We start from the raw sequence: 15,077 nt of genomic DNA on the forward strand, positions 1-15,077 counted from the left end.
GGAACCTTAAAGATTTTAGACTTACATTTAATTCTAGATTTGTCATAGTTGGTCAGACTCATTTGCATGTTCATGTGAGACTCTACCTACTTATGCCAATGTGTTGACTCACCAAAGTTTTCTCAGACTCCTGCTGGGACTCAGAGGAGGACTCCATGGTTGTGTTAAACCAGTGTCAGGCCTGTCAGCGCTGCTCTAATGACTGCATGTCTGTCAGGAGAGAGAAGCAATGTGTTAGGACAATATTACATATGTTCAGTCTTTTCGCTTAGTCTTTTCTCGGTGCAGTGTGCAGTGTGTTCAAAATTGGGTCCTTGGAGTTGTTTTCAAAGCTGTTATCGTCTGGCTTAGAATAGCAAAGAATTTTTCAAAGTGCCCTTAACCTCATGTGGGATGGCTACTTTGGAAGAAACAGTATCACTCCTCATCTAAAACATATATCCTCTCCACTCAAGTAAGCATGCACTGGTTGACCATACATAACCACTATAAATGGTTTATCTCATATGTGCCATTGTATACTAATGCAGCAGGTGCTTTCTCACCATCCCCACTGCCTTTGTTTTTTACCCAAACAAAGGTGTTGTAGGGCTAGGCCTTTAACAAACAACCTCTTCCTAGTACAAGCAACAACCTCTTCCTAGTACAAGCAGGATGAAGGATTAGCCAGCCTGTCAAGTCCATTTGCCAGACAGTCCTGAAAATTTAATTCCATCAGTCTGTCTTTTTCTGTCTGCCCACAGCTAGTTTTCCCTATAGAAATGTTGGAGCATGACGCTGTTTTTAACCTTTATCTATCCAGAGAAAACTTCTGCTCGCTGCCACTTAGCCGCTCCACTGGACCAGATGGAGAGTTACTCAAGGGTACACCAATAGGGGTACTTGTTGTAGGGTACTTTGTGAATCAACAGGAATTTGACCTCACTATCCCATATGTGGGATGTTACTGGAATGGTTTAGACCATGCATGTTTTTGAATAAGCTCATATGCACTTTTACTCAGATTTAATATCTCCCTACTCCTATTTAAAAACACTACTCTGGAGATCAAAGGGAAGCTGTTTTTCTAGCAGAACAGTATGATAAAGCAGGAATGCACAGGATAAAATAAGCCTTTCACACATGCAGACAAATGTTTTTATTATCACTAGTAGCTACCTTCATGAATAAAATCTATTCCATACAAACACTCTACTGTATTAAGTATCAATGCCTAACTTTGAGGTCTTAAATCCCAAACGGTACATCCCTCCTGCACACCTGGGATGTAAACCTGGCAAAAACACAAAATACATTAAGGCCAAACAAACTAGAGACTTCCAATAAAGCAAAGTGCTAAATCTGTGACCCACCAGCACCAATAATCAAAACTCAGGGCTGTCAGGTCAATCCACATCAGCTCCACCCACCCATCTGCTCACTAGCTTCTGCAAACAGACCTAATACCTATCAGTTCTTTTCTCCTGTACCAGCACATAATAAACTACAGCCTTAGCCCCACTGTCGACAGTAATGATACGACTATCAGCTAAAACCTCAACATTAGTTCATGACAAAGAGCATCATGTGTTAATTCCACTCTGTGCTTTTGGGAAGATTATTTTGGGTAGAACAGCCGTCTACTACAGTTTGAGCTGTCCTAAAAGCGCTTTCAAGATTATGGCAAGCAGCCACTTATGCTGATTGCTGTTTTTTGTAGATATTTAAATGCTATGAACCGTGTGGTCCCAGCTGATCAGGACACTTGTGAAAGAAGCAGCATGAGTTGACACCACAGTCCCAAGGGTCATGTGAAGAAGGCTAAAGGGAAATACTGCGTAATATAACTGAACAAATACATGCTAAACTGACTTTGTGTTTGAGATGTGAACCCAGAAACTTGAAATGTTTGCCTTATTACAGTTAGACAAAATGTTGAGTAGCTTTACCACAATATGCACAGTATTTTTCTTTGGTACCAACCTAACAACTTAAACCACATAGTTAATTTGCATTACCCAGTGGCTTCAAGTAGATCATCTTGGATTTAATAGGCAACCTACAGAACAAAGCTGTGACGAAAAAATTAAGTCATTGTTTGCTACATAAACAAAGGTTAAAACATTTTTAAAAATACAATTTGCTTTAACTCTGCTGGCCTTCACAGGAATTTGGCCAATCAGAGATCTGAAACAGTGCCATAAATGCCGTATGGGGACACAGAAAGGCTGTTTCAAGTTCAAAGCATGAAAGGCAGACTATTGCTAAAAGAAATGGGATATAGAGATTCAGAAACGTGAGCAGGTTTAAGCTGTATTGTACTGAAAACAAGCACAGAGAAAGCAGGATCCTGTCCAGCCAACATAAAAAACAGGCAAGATTTCTGCAGTTAATATTTTATATTGTTTAAATTCAAATCATTACAGTGTTTCTATCAAATTCTATTTAACCCAGTCATTTCTTGGGGATGCTATAATCCAGTATAAAAACACATGCACGTATATAAAATTTTCCATGTGCTTCCCTAGAAAGGTGCCAACGAAGCAGTAGGGGGAAGGCAGAGGGAAGGAAACAGCTTAACGAGTCTCTTCAAGGAAAAATACTGTCTAATGTAAGACAGAGGACATCCTGAAAACGAGACAGTCACTAAATCCCAACACCAGTCATTCTACTAACGTAATGCTCCAGTGCACAAGCAGGTTCTTGGTTCGAGCCAGCAAATACACTTCATCTGGCCTCGACTCTCAAGGCCCCATCAGGCTGAGACAGATGTTTTCCACTCTCAACTGCAGCTTCATCAATCAGCCAGTGACTCAGCCAGGAACAGCAGCCACACCACATAGGTGAGAAATCACGGGCCAGTGAAATCAAGGCCCGTGCGCCAACGAAACATTTGTAGCAGTGTGTATGATGTACATTTTTCTACGTTTTTTTTTTTTGGTCAACATTAACTGCTATTAGATTGTATATTGTTGTATTATATTATTGTACATATACATATGGACACAACAATTGGCTTTCCTTCTGGGGAAGGCTAGCTCTTTTGACACTCTTCCCTCTTAGTCTGAATCTCCCTGTGCCACATGCTTCACATTCTGCTGCAGTTCATTTATACACATTATCTCTAAAGCTGACCTTCAAATTGCAGCTGCCTTTCTGAATACTACGTTCAGAGTGAATTGTCTAATGTCCAACTATTGAATGGATTGTCATTGTGATACCAAGATTAATGGTCACCACAGGACAACCTATACTATGCTGATGATCCCTTAAGTTCTCCTCTAGCACCACCAGCAGCAGAGGGAAAATTTATCTAATAAATGTGTGTGTAATGATATTTCCCATTAGCCACAGCTGTACCTCAAGCTTTGGGCAAATTTAGGTAACACCCTAAGCCTACCCCATCTATCTATGCTAAGATGGATAAGTATTTAGCACAAAGCACCAGAATGGACAAACCAGTGGCAGAAAATCCACCCAGCTATGGCTCTACCAACGTCACTATCTGTATAAACCCAAGTTAAGCCTTGTGCATGACATGAGACGGCCAGGAGACAGCAGGACCCCGTTCCACACTTGCTGGCAGCCTGCCCCTTCTAACAAGCTGGGACATCAAAATCTGATTCAGTTTTACCCCGTCAGGCTGTGACCCAGGAGCTGTGAATCTGTGCCAAAGATAGAGGGCAAATGCACAGGGAATCCTAAACCTGAGGTTTGGCAGTGGCCCCAAATCAAAGCTGGAAAAACAGGCTAGGGGGTTCCACCAGAGCCAAAAGACCAAAGGGATCCTCTGTGAACCTGTGAAAATGATTTCACTGAACAAAAACTAGTAAATCACCAAAATGATGGATGTTTCCTAATTATCACGGCAATGCACAAGTAATAACACAAGATATGGGAATATGCATCAGTGGATTCCAGATTATTGTATATACAGACAATGAAGTGAACAGATCAGAGTAAACAGAGCTGCAGAGCAATATGCTGCATATTTTGAAACGTAACAATTGTTGACAATTTGCTTTTAATTAGGGCTGCATGATACTAACTGTACTCTGTCAAAATATAGTGCACATAGGCAAAGTTTGGTTTTAAATAGAGGATGTTTAACCAAAAACATGCATAACAAAAATTAGCTAGTTTAAAGATAATGAAGGCAGACCACAAAATGCTTGACTGCCTTTTGGATTGCTTGTCATTTTTCTGTCTGCTACAATGAATACATGATTATACTTGTTTTTGATTGGGGCTCTACTACAGCTGAACAATATGGAAAAAAGATTTTTTTTTTTCATATCAGTTGATATCGATATATCTCACAAATTAATCAAAGCACTATTTCAGTCAAACTTAAAGGTTCCTTTTTACTGACTTTATACTTAGTGACATGTAAAGATATAACATTCATTTTGATTCAGATATTATTTTCTTAAAAAGTGAACATGGCAAACCTAATACATATATACAACTGTATTTCAATTAAATAAAATTGTTATATATAATAAACTAAAATTTGTATTCTGAACAGTCAAAAGCCTGAAGTGTTACAGGAGAACACACTAAATTTGGTCAACTCCAAAATCCGTACAAAATCTTGTTTCTTACAACTTGAATTGTAAATTCTAAATATTAAAGCTTTCACATTTTACGGGCTGAGACCACAGTGTCCCACTTTAAGCAGAAAATCAAACATATTATCTCTTTGTGATAAAAATGTTTTTTTGTTAATGGTGCCCATATCAGCAGACTACTGGTAAATAGTACCTGTGTTTGCTAAAAAACTGCTGTCTCTCTGCTTCTTTGGTTTCTGCTGGCTCCACAGATGCTAGGTAGATTATTGAGCCTCAGACTAAGTTCAAAACCCATTAATATGACTGACAAGTGCTGAGGACAGAACTTGATAATGCTGAACTTGAATGTGGAAGAAAGGCAGGATTAACTGCATAGATGTAGCCTGCCTCAAGGTGAATGCCTGAAAACTATAACTCAAGAATCTCCATTTGTTTTGCATGATGGCACATACACCTTGGGCAGCCACATGCAGCTACACTAAAAATATCAATCAGGAATGAGGGGCTGATGCCCAAACTGTTTCAGAAAAGAGAGACAAGGAGTCACTTGGTCCAATGTGATTTTCTGTCTGTCCCATCCTGGTGCTCTCCTTGGGAGGAGACTTTAATATAATTAATCCACCTATGGCTAGTGAGAGAGCAATATTAATCGACATGTAAGCAGAGAATCCTGCACAGTTTCACCAGAATGAGAATCACTTTTCATTCCCGTAGCAAGTATAGCAATGCACAGTGTAGAAATCAGATACTATATATGTAAGAATTCACTCACTTCACTTTCAATGTAAAAAGACACTATTGAACAAAAGATTTATCATGTAATTCTGTGGTTTAAAAAATAACAGGCTTTCAAATAGAGTTTGACTGATGCTTTTTCTACAGCTGAAGCCAGTTTTTATAAATCAGGGCATTCACAATTTCTAAACTTCTAGCTACAGACTTTTAGGGGTGCTCAGCTCCTAAGCAGAATGTGAGATTTATACAGAGCCTTATGCCCAGAGCTCTTTCTGCTGACTCCATCCTACTCTCTCCCCTTCTCTCCCACTCTGTCCTCCTCTCTCCTCTCTGCCTTCAACCAAATAGCAAACTAAACATCCAATCACAGAATCTATAATCTAATAAGAGCTATAAATTGATCCATCCTATTTTATAACATTAAGAACAGGTTTTGCGTAATGCTTCAATTCACTGTCCATACATGTACTGTCAATATACTTAATTACACTTTCTTGTGCAACTGTATACAAAGTTGTGTAATTTGATAAGAAAAACAGTGGTTTGCTAATTAGCCATGTTATGATGATGTTAGCAAGTTAGCCATTTGGTGTGAACATCAAGTCTAATGTAAAAATAAAACTGAGTTTTCTTTTATTTGGTGTGGCAGAATACAACATTTGGCTGCCTGCAGATGAGACTGCATGTTAATCAGCTAAATATTCTCTGCCATAGGCCAATGCCGATTATATTAAAAATTGCAAAAATCAGCCGATTAATCAGACAACTGTTTAATCGGTCAACCTTTACTTTCAAATCTCATGTACAATTAAATATTATCTGAGAAGGCCCATTCCTGTAGCACAAATTAAATCTCATCCATGAGAAAAGCCTGCAATTCCATGAACATGAGATGTCATTGCATAACATATTTCTGCTCTTTCCAGTTTAGGAGCTGAGAGCATCCTGAAGGTTTGCATGTAACCTTCTAATTAAGTAGAACTGTCTTTATAAAGTAGGTTGACTCACTCAGAAGACCTGCCTTAGCTTGAGTTATGTCAAACCTCCTTTACAGAAATAACTTGAGAATCTGCTGAAGATACACTACAATTTGGCCCAGTACCCTCCACTCAGTCAGGGGGTGTGGGTGTTCTCCAAATCGTGACCCGTAGTATCAAGCGTTCATGGTTTTTTAGTCTGTTTAAACTCAGTACCCAAAACAGCATGTGCTGCTTATTGTGTAGGCATGGGGTTCTGTGACAATAGCAGAAGTATGGCATATCATCAGACCATGTTCTCCTGCCTGTATTTCCCTACTTCTAGTTCATTTCAGCACAGCTCAGCCTCAGTGATAACTGTTACAAAAGCATCTGGCACCACATTTCCTGCCACAATGTGATCAGCAGCTGACAGAAATTCAATGTCATGCCAGTCATCTCATGTTCCAAGTCAATGTTGGTTTCCATGAAACTGCAGTGCAAAATGTGGCAACATTACAGCTCTAGAGACATACCATATAAATAAGCCTGATTCAGATTTGTTTAATGAATGTCATTATTGGTTCCCTGCATTAAAACAGTGTTCCTGTGGTGATGTCCCCTCTGACAGTGAAATTCCCATAAGACAGACTCTATTCTTTATGTAATAACCCACTTTAATGCAAAAGAATGGCATGTGTCACCTTGCAAAATAAAGATTAAATTGCACTTTGAATTGCAACACGGTGACTCACTGACGCTCTACTTACCAGATTCATCAGAGCAACGTGGATGGGAATGCTGAACTCCTGTAGTGTCAAGGAGACTGTGGCGACTCAGAGTATTAAATCCCCTGAGAGCAGAAAGCACTATGGCTACTTGGCTTTTTAACTAACTGCTGCAAGGACGTCATAAACCAATGCTGCTAAAGATATGGAGGAAGATCACAGAGACAACCGAGCCCAGAGCCAAAGCTCCACCATAAAGCTCCACACTAAATGTGTATGACGCACAGAGACTGAGTTGAATAATATGTGCTGGTTTGTGTGTGACACGTCTTGCATAATAGAAAAGACAGATGCCGAAACATTCGGTCTAAGACGCAATATTGGCATTTTAAAGCATTTGCCGAACACACGGGAGCAGAGTCCAGAGTTCGCATATTCCTGTGACCTGAGAATGACCTTTAATGAAAAGAGCATGCGGGGGAAAACCGCAAGCTTGAATACATTCTCACACACATCCCTTCAGCACCAGCAGTGCTGTCAGCTGGACGAATACGATTCACCATCTCATCTTAGCCTGGTATTTCGACAGCTATCCGCAGTCTAACAGCACACACATTCTGAGCTGCTAGCCAGGTACTAGGACACACTATCAAGCTGTGGTGTGATCTGACCTCAGTGTATTAGCATCTGTTACCACAATGGAGCCTTCCTATACAAAACATGATAACATGCAACAGAAGCCACAAAAAACTGTTACACACCGGGTCGTATTTGTTGAGAGCAAGTGGAGGTAAACTGAAACACATGAAGCATGGAGGGACCCAGAGCAATGCAGCATGCACGTGTAGATGAGATTCAGGGGGGTGGATCAAAGACCTACCTCATGTAGTGTGAGCAGCCAAAAGCACCGTTACGTTCATAACACAGCCTCAGAGAGAGGGAAACAGAGAGATGGAGGTAGACAGACATAGAGGTGACATCACCATGTTTTTCTCTCTCCTCCTCTGAAATGTAGGATAGTGCTGTAGGGCTCCTGGTGTCAGCAGCAGAGCAGCACCAAGAGCTCCCTCTGTGTGTGCAATGACAGAGGAATGTGCTCTCCATATAAGCCTTCTCTGATGTACACTCTAATACTGATATTGGAGTGTACAACCCCAACATACACACACATTTGGACAGCATGATGCATTCCCTAATTATCTCTACAGACCCAACCTCAACACCTCCCATAACCTAAACATAATTCCTTCTGCTATTTTCAAAACATACATCCTTATAATATATACCAGCTGCACCATGAACCTTCTTAATCGTGTAAGATAGCTATGGGTGTGCTGACAGTGAGAAGTCAACCAAAGGAAAAGTGAAAGTGACTTGTGTGGCCAAGTATGATGACCCATACTCAGAATTTGTGCTCTGCATTTATCCCAAAGTGCACACACACAGCAGTGAACACACACACACCATGAACACACACCCAGAGTAAAAAACTCTAGGATCTGAAGGTAATGCTACTTCCAGGTTGTACTCTATCTAAATAAGTAAAAATGTGCTACCACTGCAAAGCTTTGGCTTTTGCTATTATTTTTTATTTTACATTTTACTTTACATTGTGAAGTTTTCTTTATTATGAAAGTGATCCAGTAATAGGATATTTTATCACTGTGATATTACAACCTTTGATGTCCAGCCCTGACCTGAAATACTTCATATTACTTAATATGAGTTTATACTTACTGAGAATAGAGCTTCAGATAACTGCAACATATTAGATACTAGTTATTGCAGTTGATCATCAGGATAAGTAACATGCCTCTGCTTGTAAGATTACTTGCTGCCAAAACCAATGTGTCAATAAATACTATGTATTTTTTTTAATTTATTTTTCTGGGGAATTTCTCTGTTAGCCAAGCTCTCTTTCGCACAAAACACGCTAACCTCACTCACCCAGTTTCATACAGTCACGCCTAGATGCTGTCGAACACAACCACAGTCTCTTCTGCTGGCCACTGAGCAGTTCTTTAATTAACTGTTGCACAAAAGGGAAATGGTGTGTCCCACTAACAACTATGCTACAACAGGAAGTTTGGTACCACTTTTATTTTCCCTCCCTTCGATAAATACGTATTGAACTAAAATGGTGTGCAATGGTAAAAAAAAGTGTGTGCGAGTGTGTCCACTCTGTATGGAAAAACACAAATGAGAAAGCAGCAGTGCTGCAACGCCTCCACCTAAATGATCAACCCCTGCGCTATCCTGAATCATACAGAACACTGCCTGCTAATGGCCTTTCAAGTGAGAAACCAGGTGAGCTCATCTGACCTTGCTGAAATAGTGAATAAGCTATGTGAGGAGGGTACACCACTGCAGTGAAAAGTCATTTTGAGAGGATTAATGACAACGAAGACAATTAAAAATCACAAATATGTATAGCGTTGAGTCAATTTTCACCTAAGTGTGACAAACAAGTACTACAAGGTCTACTAGAAATTAGAGCGAGCTGGAGGGCAAAGCACAGCCAAAAGCTTAATTCTTCAGCAGTAGCTCAGTTGAATGTCTTGTCTCCACATAACTCGTCAAACAACAGACTCAGTAAAGTCTTCCCAACCTGAACAGAAGGAGAGGAGATGGACCCACAAAGATAACTTATCTACACTGTGTTAAAACAGGAAAGAAAGAAACAGAAAACATTAAAACATACATAAGAACAACACAAAAGTGAAACAAGAGTCAAACAAGATGTCATCTCATAAGAAAAGCCAATAGTGCCAAGAAGTGTCTTGATGGACATTAGGTACTTTTGGACCAAAAAGGGGAACTTCCTCTAAATGTTCTAAGAACTATGAAAATGTTCCTCTTACATATATATATGTATATACACACTATATATATCAGTATTCTCATTAAGGTACTGACACTAACCATCTGGGGTTAAGAAGATAACTATAAACATCTTCACATTCAGAGATGCAATACTCTGTAAATAATGCAAGTGACAAGTTTGTTAGTTTGCGTCACAGCCACTGTCCCTTTCCCCTTGGCCGCAGCTTACCCTGAAGGGATTATTTCAGTCAGACCTGCTGTGATTTTTTTTTTTTTTGAGACGTGAAAACAGTGCTGAGGAGAGGCCCAGCACAAAGAGGTTAGTATAAATACCTGTCAAAAGCTAAAAGCTGCTATAGTTTTGTTATAACTGTATCTTCGCTGTACACTCTCAGTATGAGCTGGGCAAAACAAAGCATCATCATCCTGCTGTTGCAAACATAGTCATCAAAAGCAATGCACTGTGGCTCCCTCAAAGAGCTGCAGCTGTGCACCCGACACAGGGGTCTGAATGAGGAAATTAGGACACCACAAAGCAGCCCATGTATAACACACATGACACCCTCAGCTTAACAACAATGCCTGAGAAACGTAGAGAGTGTAACCCAATAAAATCACAAAAACTCTGCAAGATCCCGGAGTGACTTATTACATATTAAATGTTACTAGTAAGTACCACTTTCAATATCAAAGATACAGTGATTGATGCATTAATTACAATGCAAATGTTCTTGTCAAAGTTCATCTTACAAACATCTGTGCTACAATAAAACACAAGTACACATCCAGTAGATCAGTGTCTCCTGAGCTGAAAGGGGTGCAGAAGACAGATGAAATCTCTTCTACAAGAATTTACAAACCAATGTGAAATCTGAAGCAGAATCTACTTGGGCATTGGCTATGTGTAGCTTTGAAACCCAGCAGCAGCTCAAGTGGGCAGTAATAGGTTGGGACACTCATAAAGGGCTCACCGTGCCCACGCTCTTTTACCAAGTAACAAATCCAGCCCAGCAGAGGAGCTGATGCAAAGACAACACAAGAAACGACACTCAAATAAATCCTTTCATCGCTGGAGACAGGTGCAAATTTAACATGTGTTTGTTCAGCGCTGATGTATGGGAGTCTGGAGCAGTCGAGTTCCTCAGGAAATTTCAGGCTGACACAATGAAACAAAATGTACACCTTGATATGGTTTCACTGGAAATAAAACAGCAATTTTCATTGACATGCCTTAGGTAAGCCTGTCATGGATGGTAATAAGAGCTGTTGGACTAAATACTAGGGATTTCTGTGCTGCTGTTTGAGAAATACACACTAACAAGAGGTGAGAAGTAGAGGTTGACCAATATATTGGCCACGCCGATTTTTATTCCTGGGCACTTTTAATGAAAATTAAAATTGGCCAAAAGAATCAGCATCATATATCGGCCACCTTGATTTCTAAATATCAGCATCGGCCAGAGAAAACCCGTATTGGTCGACCTCTAGTGAAAAGTGACTATGTCACTTCGAGCACATCTGGCATTTGTTAGACCTAATGCACCCAATCAGCCAAAGTACAGCCAGTGGCTAAAGTGTCCCAGCTGAGAAGATTAAGCTGCAATGATGCACCAGCCCTGACATTTCAATAACTTCATGAGCAACACAGCATTCATTATTATGGCTACTAATAGTGTTAGAGAGAGACAAGGCTGGTGTGGGACTTGTGCCTTGCTGACAGGTGAATATTTGTTCAGCAAGGGGCTTGTTTTACTGTTTCCTATTGTGTCACTGTGAACCCTGTAAGGACTGTAAATGTATATCCTCTATTCCTGAAATAAACTCTAAATGTGTTCTGTGTACCTTTTTACAGCCATGAATATAAGCCATTTCTATTCTTATTACCATCCATTAATAAAATTCCACCCTAGATCTGCTGTACTAAAATCATTTACTAACAGGAAGCACCACTCCTGAATCAAAATGCTTGGCTGCACCCAGACAAAACAGAAAGGTTCTTACTCCCAGTGACATCTGAGGAATTTTTTTGACACAAGGTGACAAAAAGGTATTTCTCAATACAATATGGAATGCATCACTGTCACAAAGCACTTATCTAGTAGGGAAGCAGGTTTCATAGCAGAACTAATTCAATTGCTCTACGGTTTCCTCCATATGACATTTTGCAAGAGTGGTTACACAGACAAGTTGCTGCGAGTCACAGTCATGTGCTCATGACTGCAGAGGATCATCTTTGTATAGTCAAGTCATTCTTTTTCCACACACGAAAGGAAAACCATCACTAATATTTCCATCGTTTAAAATGCTTAAAAGATCTTTGTGAATCTGTTGAAATGCTTCATACTGACCATGAATGTTTCTTCATAGCATGAAAGAAATGATAGAGTATCCTGAAATAATGCAAAAGAAGATTGAAAAATACATTGAAAATCTCCTATAATAGATTTTTTAAAACAAGAAAAATATGCACCATATTTTCCGGGCTATAAGTCCCACCGGAGTATAAGTCGCTTTTAGCAAAAACTGTGTTTGTTGAACAGAAAAAACCATATAAGTCACAGGACAAGGCAGAGCAGTAAGAAAAGTGTGACTTAAAGTCCAGAAAATATAGTATGTCTAAAAATAACAAAAAGTGGTGTTATCAGTGTGCTGACATTCTCAGCAAACCACAAATTACAACAGTAAGAGTTAAAAAAAAACAAAAAAACAAATCTGTCAAACCTGCTTGGCCACATCTTGCCCTACCCATTTTACAAATCTGATTTCTCTTGCATGTGCAAACACATAAAACAATGAAATGCAAACAATGGCTACTCCAACAAGGACACAAGACTACACCCTTCAGCTGTAAAAACCTAGGTAGAGGGTAATTTGGATATACAACATGCTGGGCCATGCTTAAGATTTTGAGCATACACCTACTTTTCCCACAATAATGTAAAAAGCAGAAATATACCACCTGTGCAAAAATGTTTTCTGCAGATGTTATATTGCCAATATACAAAACATCCATCCATCCATCATCTATACCTGCTTATTGCTATTTAGGGTCATGGAGAGCTGCTGGAGCCTATCCCAGCTCACTTTAGGTGAAAAGCAGGGGTACACCCTGGACAGGTTGCCAGTCCATCGCAGGGCCAACACACAGCCACTCTCCCAACAAGTGAGTCCTCTGGCCCACTCCATGGCATTTTTTTAAAACAGTTTCATTAACATTTCTGTGAAGCTCAAGGTAGGTGATCAACAAACATCCTATTTGTCATGACCATAAGTTGCAGAGCAACCAACTTATTTATTTTAGCTTTTCCTTGAATGTCAACATTAATATAATTCTGATGTTCCCAAACAGCTGCAGCATTCAAATTGAAAGCTTCGTGTGTACACCAGAGCAGAGCACAGGCAATAAGCTGTTTGAAAAGGGCTGAATGGAAACTCCATTTGACTGGCAAATGAGCTAGTCTCTCATGTGACCCCGATCACCCCAACTAAAGTTTGGCATGGAAAGTCTGGGATTACCCCTTATTTAAATGCAAATAAGCAGAGAATGAAAATCATGGAAGTATAGAATGTGACTGGCAGAACCTAAGATAGCACAGGTACACTGAGCAGCTCACTATTCCAGTTGAGGTTAACTACAAGTTAATTTACTGTCTTTAAATCCAAACAGTCAAAAATGAAAGCATGAATTGTGTTTGGTGCTCATCATAATCATAATCATAATCATTATTTCATGCTTCTCACTATTCAGGGGCAAGTGAAATGACGTCTAAGGCCTTTAAATATAGAATCAGCTTCCAAGAATAAATAACTCACAACCTTTGTGGTAGATTAAGTTCGAGGACTTGTTGACATACAAAACAAACTGGGCAGAAAGTCAGAAGGAGAAAGCTTCATAAAATATGGGTTAATAGCATGACGTGCTGATATCAAATATCCAGGAACAGATCAGGACCCACCGGATGCATCAGTTGTCTGAGACAATTAGGACTCATGTCACTCAGTGTCCTGTTTCTCCTCCTGGCTTCTGCCTATGGAAAGTGAGGAGGCTGCAGACATGCAACACTGCAGAACCATATGTTTGTGGATGATGCAGAGGGTAATATGCAGAGAGTAGGGAAGAGAGGAAAAAGCTCTTGAAAAATACCACAGAACACCAAAGTCAAACGGTAATTGCACAGCTTCTTCCTTTTTGTGTCCAGATGAAATTAAAATTAAACATGCTTTAGCACTCACCACTTTGCTGCATGGCACACTGCGTCCTGACCTGTGGGCTGCACAGACTAAGGGTCTGCTTCTAACTTCAATATAGACTGTTCTACAAAATGTCCACACAGGACTATGAGTAAGGGCAGCCTGCAGAGCCGTAGAGGGGGTTAATGGAGATGGAGAAGCTGCTAGACTCCCTGCTTTATTACATAATAGTACGCACTGCTCGACTGCAGAGTGTCGGCTGTGAACTCGCCAGACACACACACACAGAGAATTAGCAATTAAGCTAGCTGTGTTGAATCAGCATTAAGTAGAAGTGGAGAGCAGCGTTCATTTCATCGTTTTGTTGCTTTGTTGTACTCACCTTCGCTCTGTGGGCGTTTTGCCAGTGGGTTGTGTCCTGGTTCACGGAAGAAAAACGCTAGCTGTAAATATTCAGTCAGTCCTCAGGGACGTCCTCTCTGCTAACTGTTAGCTGACGACGTTAATGTTTTATTACTATGTAGTCCCTGTTTCAGCTGGCCATGTCCGCGTTATGTAAGTCCTGTATTAAAATTTGAACAGTTAAAAATGACTTCACCACAAGTGGTTTGTTTTATTGTCTGCCTACCTCCGATATTCTGTCAAGTTGTTAGCCGCTAGCCCACGGCAGCACGGTTCTGGCATATACAGTGTTTCAGTGGAAAGAGGACAAGCCAACCGGAATACAGAGTAGTTCCGGTTTTAACCTTCAAACTAAAAGCAAACGTACATCTGATTTAAAGCAGTGCCTACTTTTACTCATAATATAATATCATTTAATGCTTTTCGTTGTTATTTAAGGTCATTACAATTATGTAGACAGGCTATTTGTTACAGTGACCTTTGGTATAAAGGATCTTAAATCTTACATTACACAAAAGTATTAAAAGGTTTTATTACATTTTGTTCAGCTGCCTTAAAATGTTCCACCTTGCAGAGATCAGGTTGTATTTGTGTCAGCACAAGAAATTGTGCAGACAGTCTAGGAGCTACATGGTGCCAGACTGTTCGATGGCCACGTCTGGCACCATGTATTTGAAACACAAGAACACCAC

General features: G+C 40.0%; 1 protein-coding gene across 5 annotated transcripts in view; it reads right to left on the reverse strand.

The window, feature by feature from the left end:
• Window positions 1-14,711, reverse strand: part of osbpl8 (oxysterol binding protein-like 8) — a 58,222-nt gene extending 43,511 nt beyond the window's left edge. For 3 of the 5 annotated variants that reach the window (XM_026326526.1, XM_026326524.1, XM_026326521.1), the window contains exons 1-2: window positions 14,366-14,690; window positions 113-210 (exon numbers count right to left, since the gene is read on the reverse strand). Coding sequence is in view for 4 of the 5 variants with exons in the window: in XM_026326524.1 (XP_026182309.1) it covers window positions 113-157 (45 nt within the window). In the remaining variant the exon portion in view is untranslated. Of the gene's footprint in view, window positions 1-112; window positions 211-14,365 lie in introns of all 5 variants that reach the window. The other 2 variants (XM_026326522.1, XM_026326523.1) reach the window with 2 other exon arrangements.
• Window positions 14,712-15,077: the final 366 nt, after the last annotated feature.

This window comes from Mastacembelus armatus, chromosome 23 (genome assembly GCF_900324485.2).
Source record: "Mastacembelus armatus chromosome 23, fMasArm1.2, whole genome shotgun sequence".
Lineage (NCBI taxonomy): Eukaryota > Metazoa > Chordata > Actinopteri > Synbranchiformes > Mastacembelidae > Mastacembelus > Mastacembelus armatus.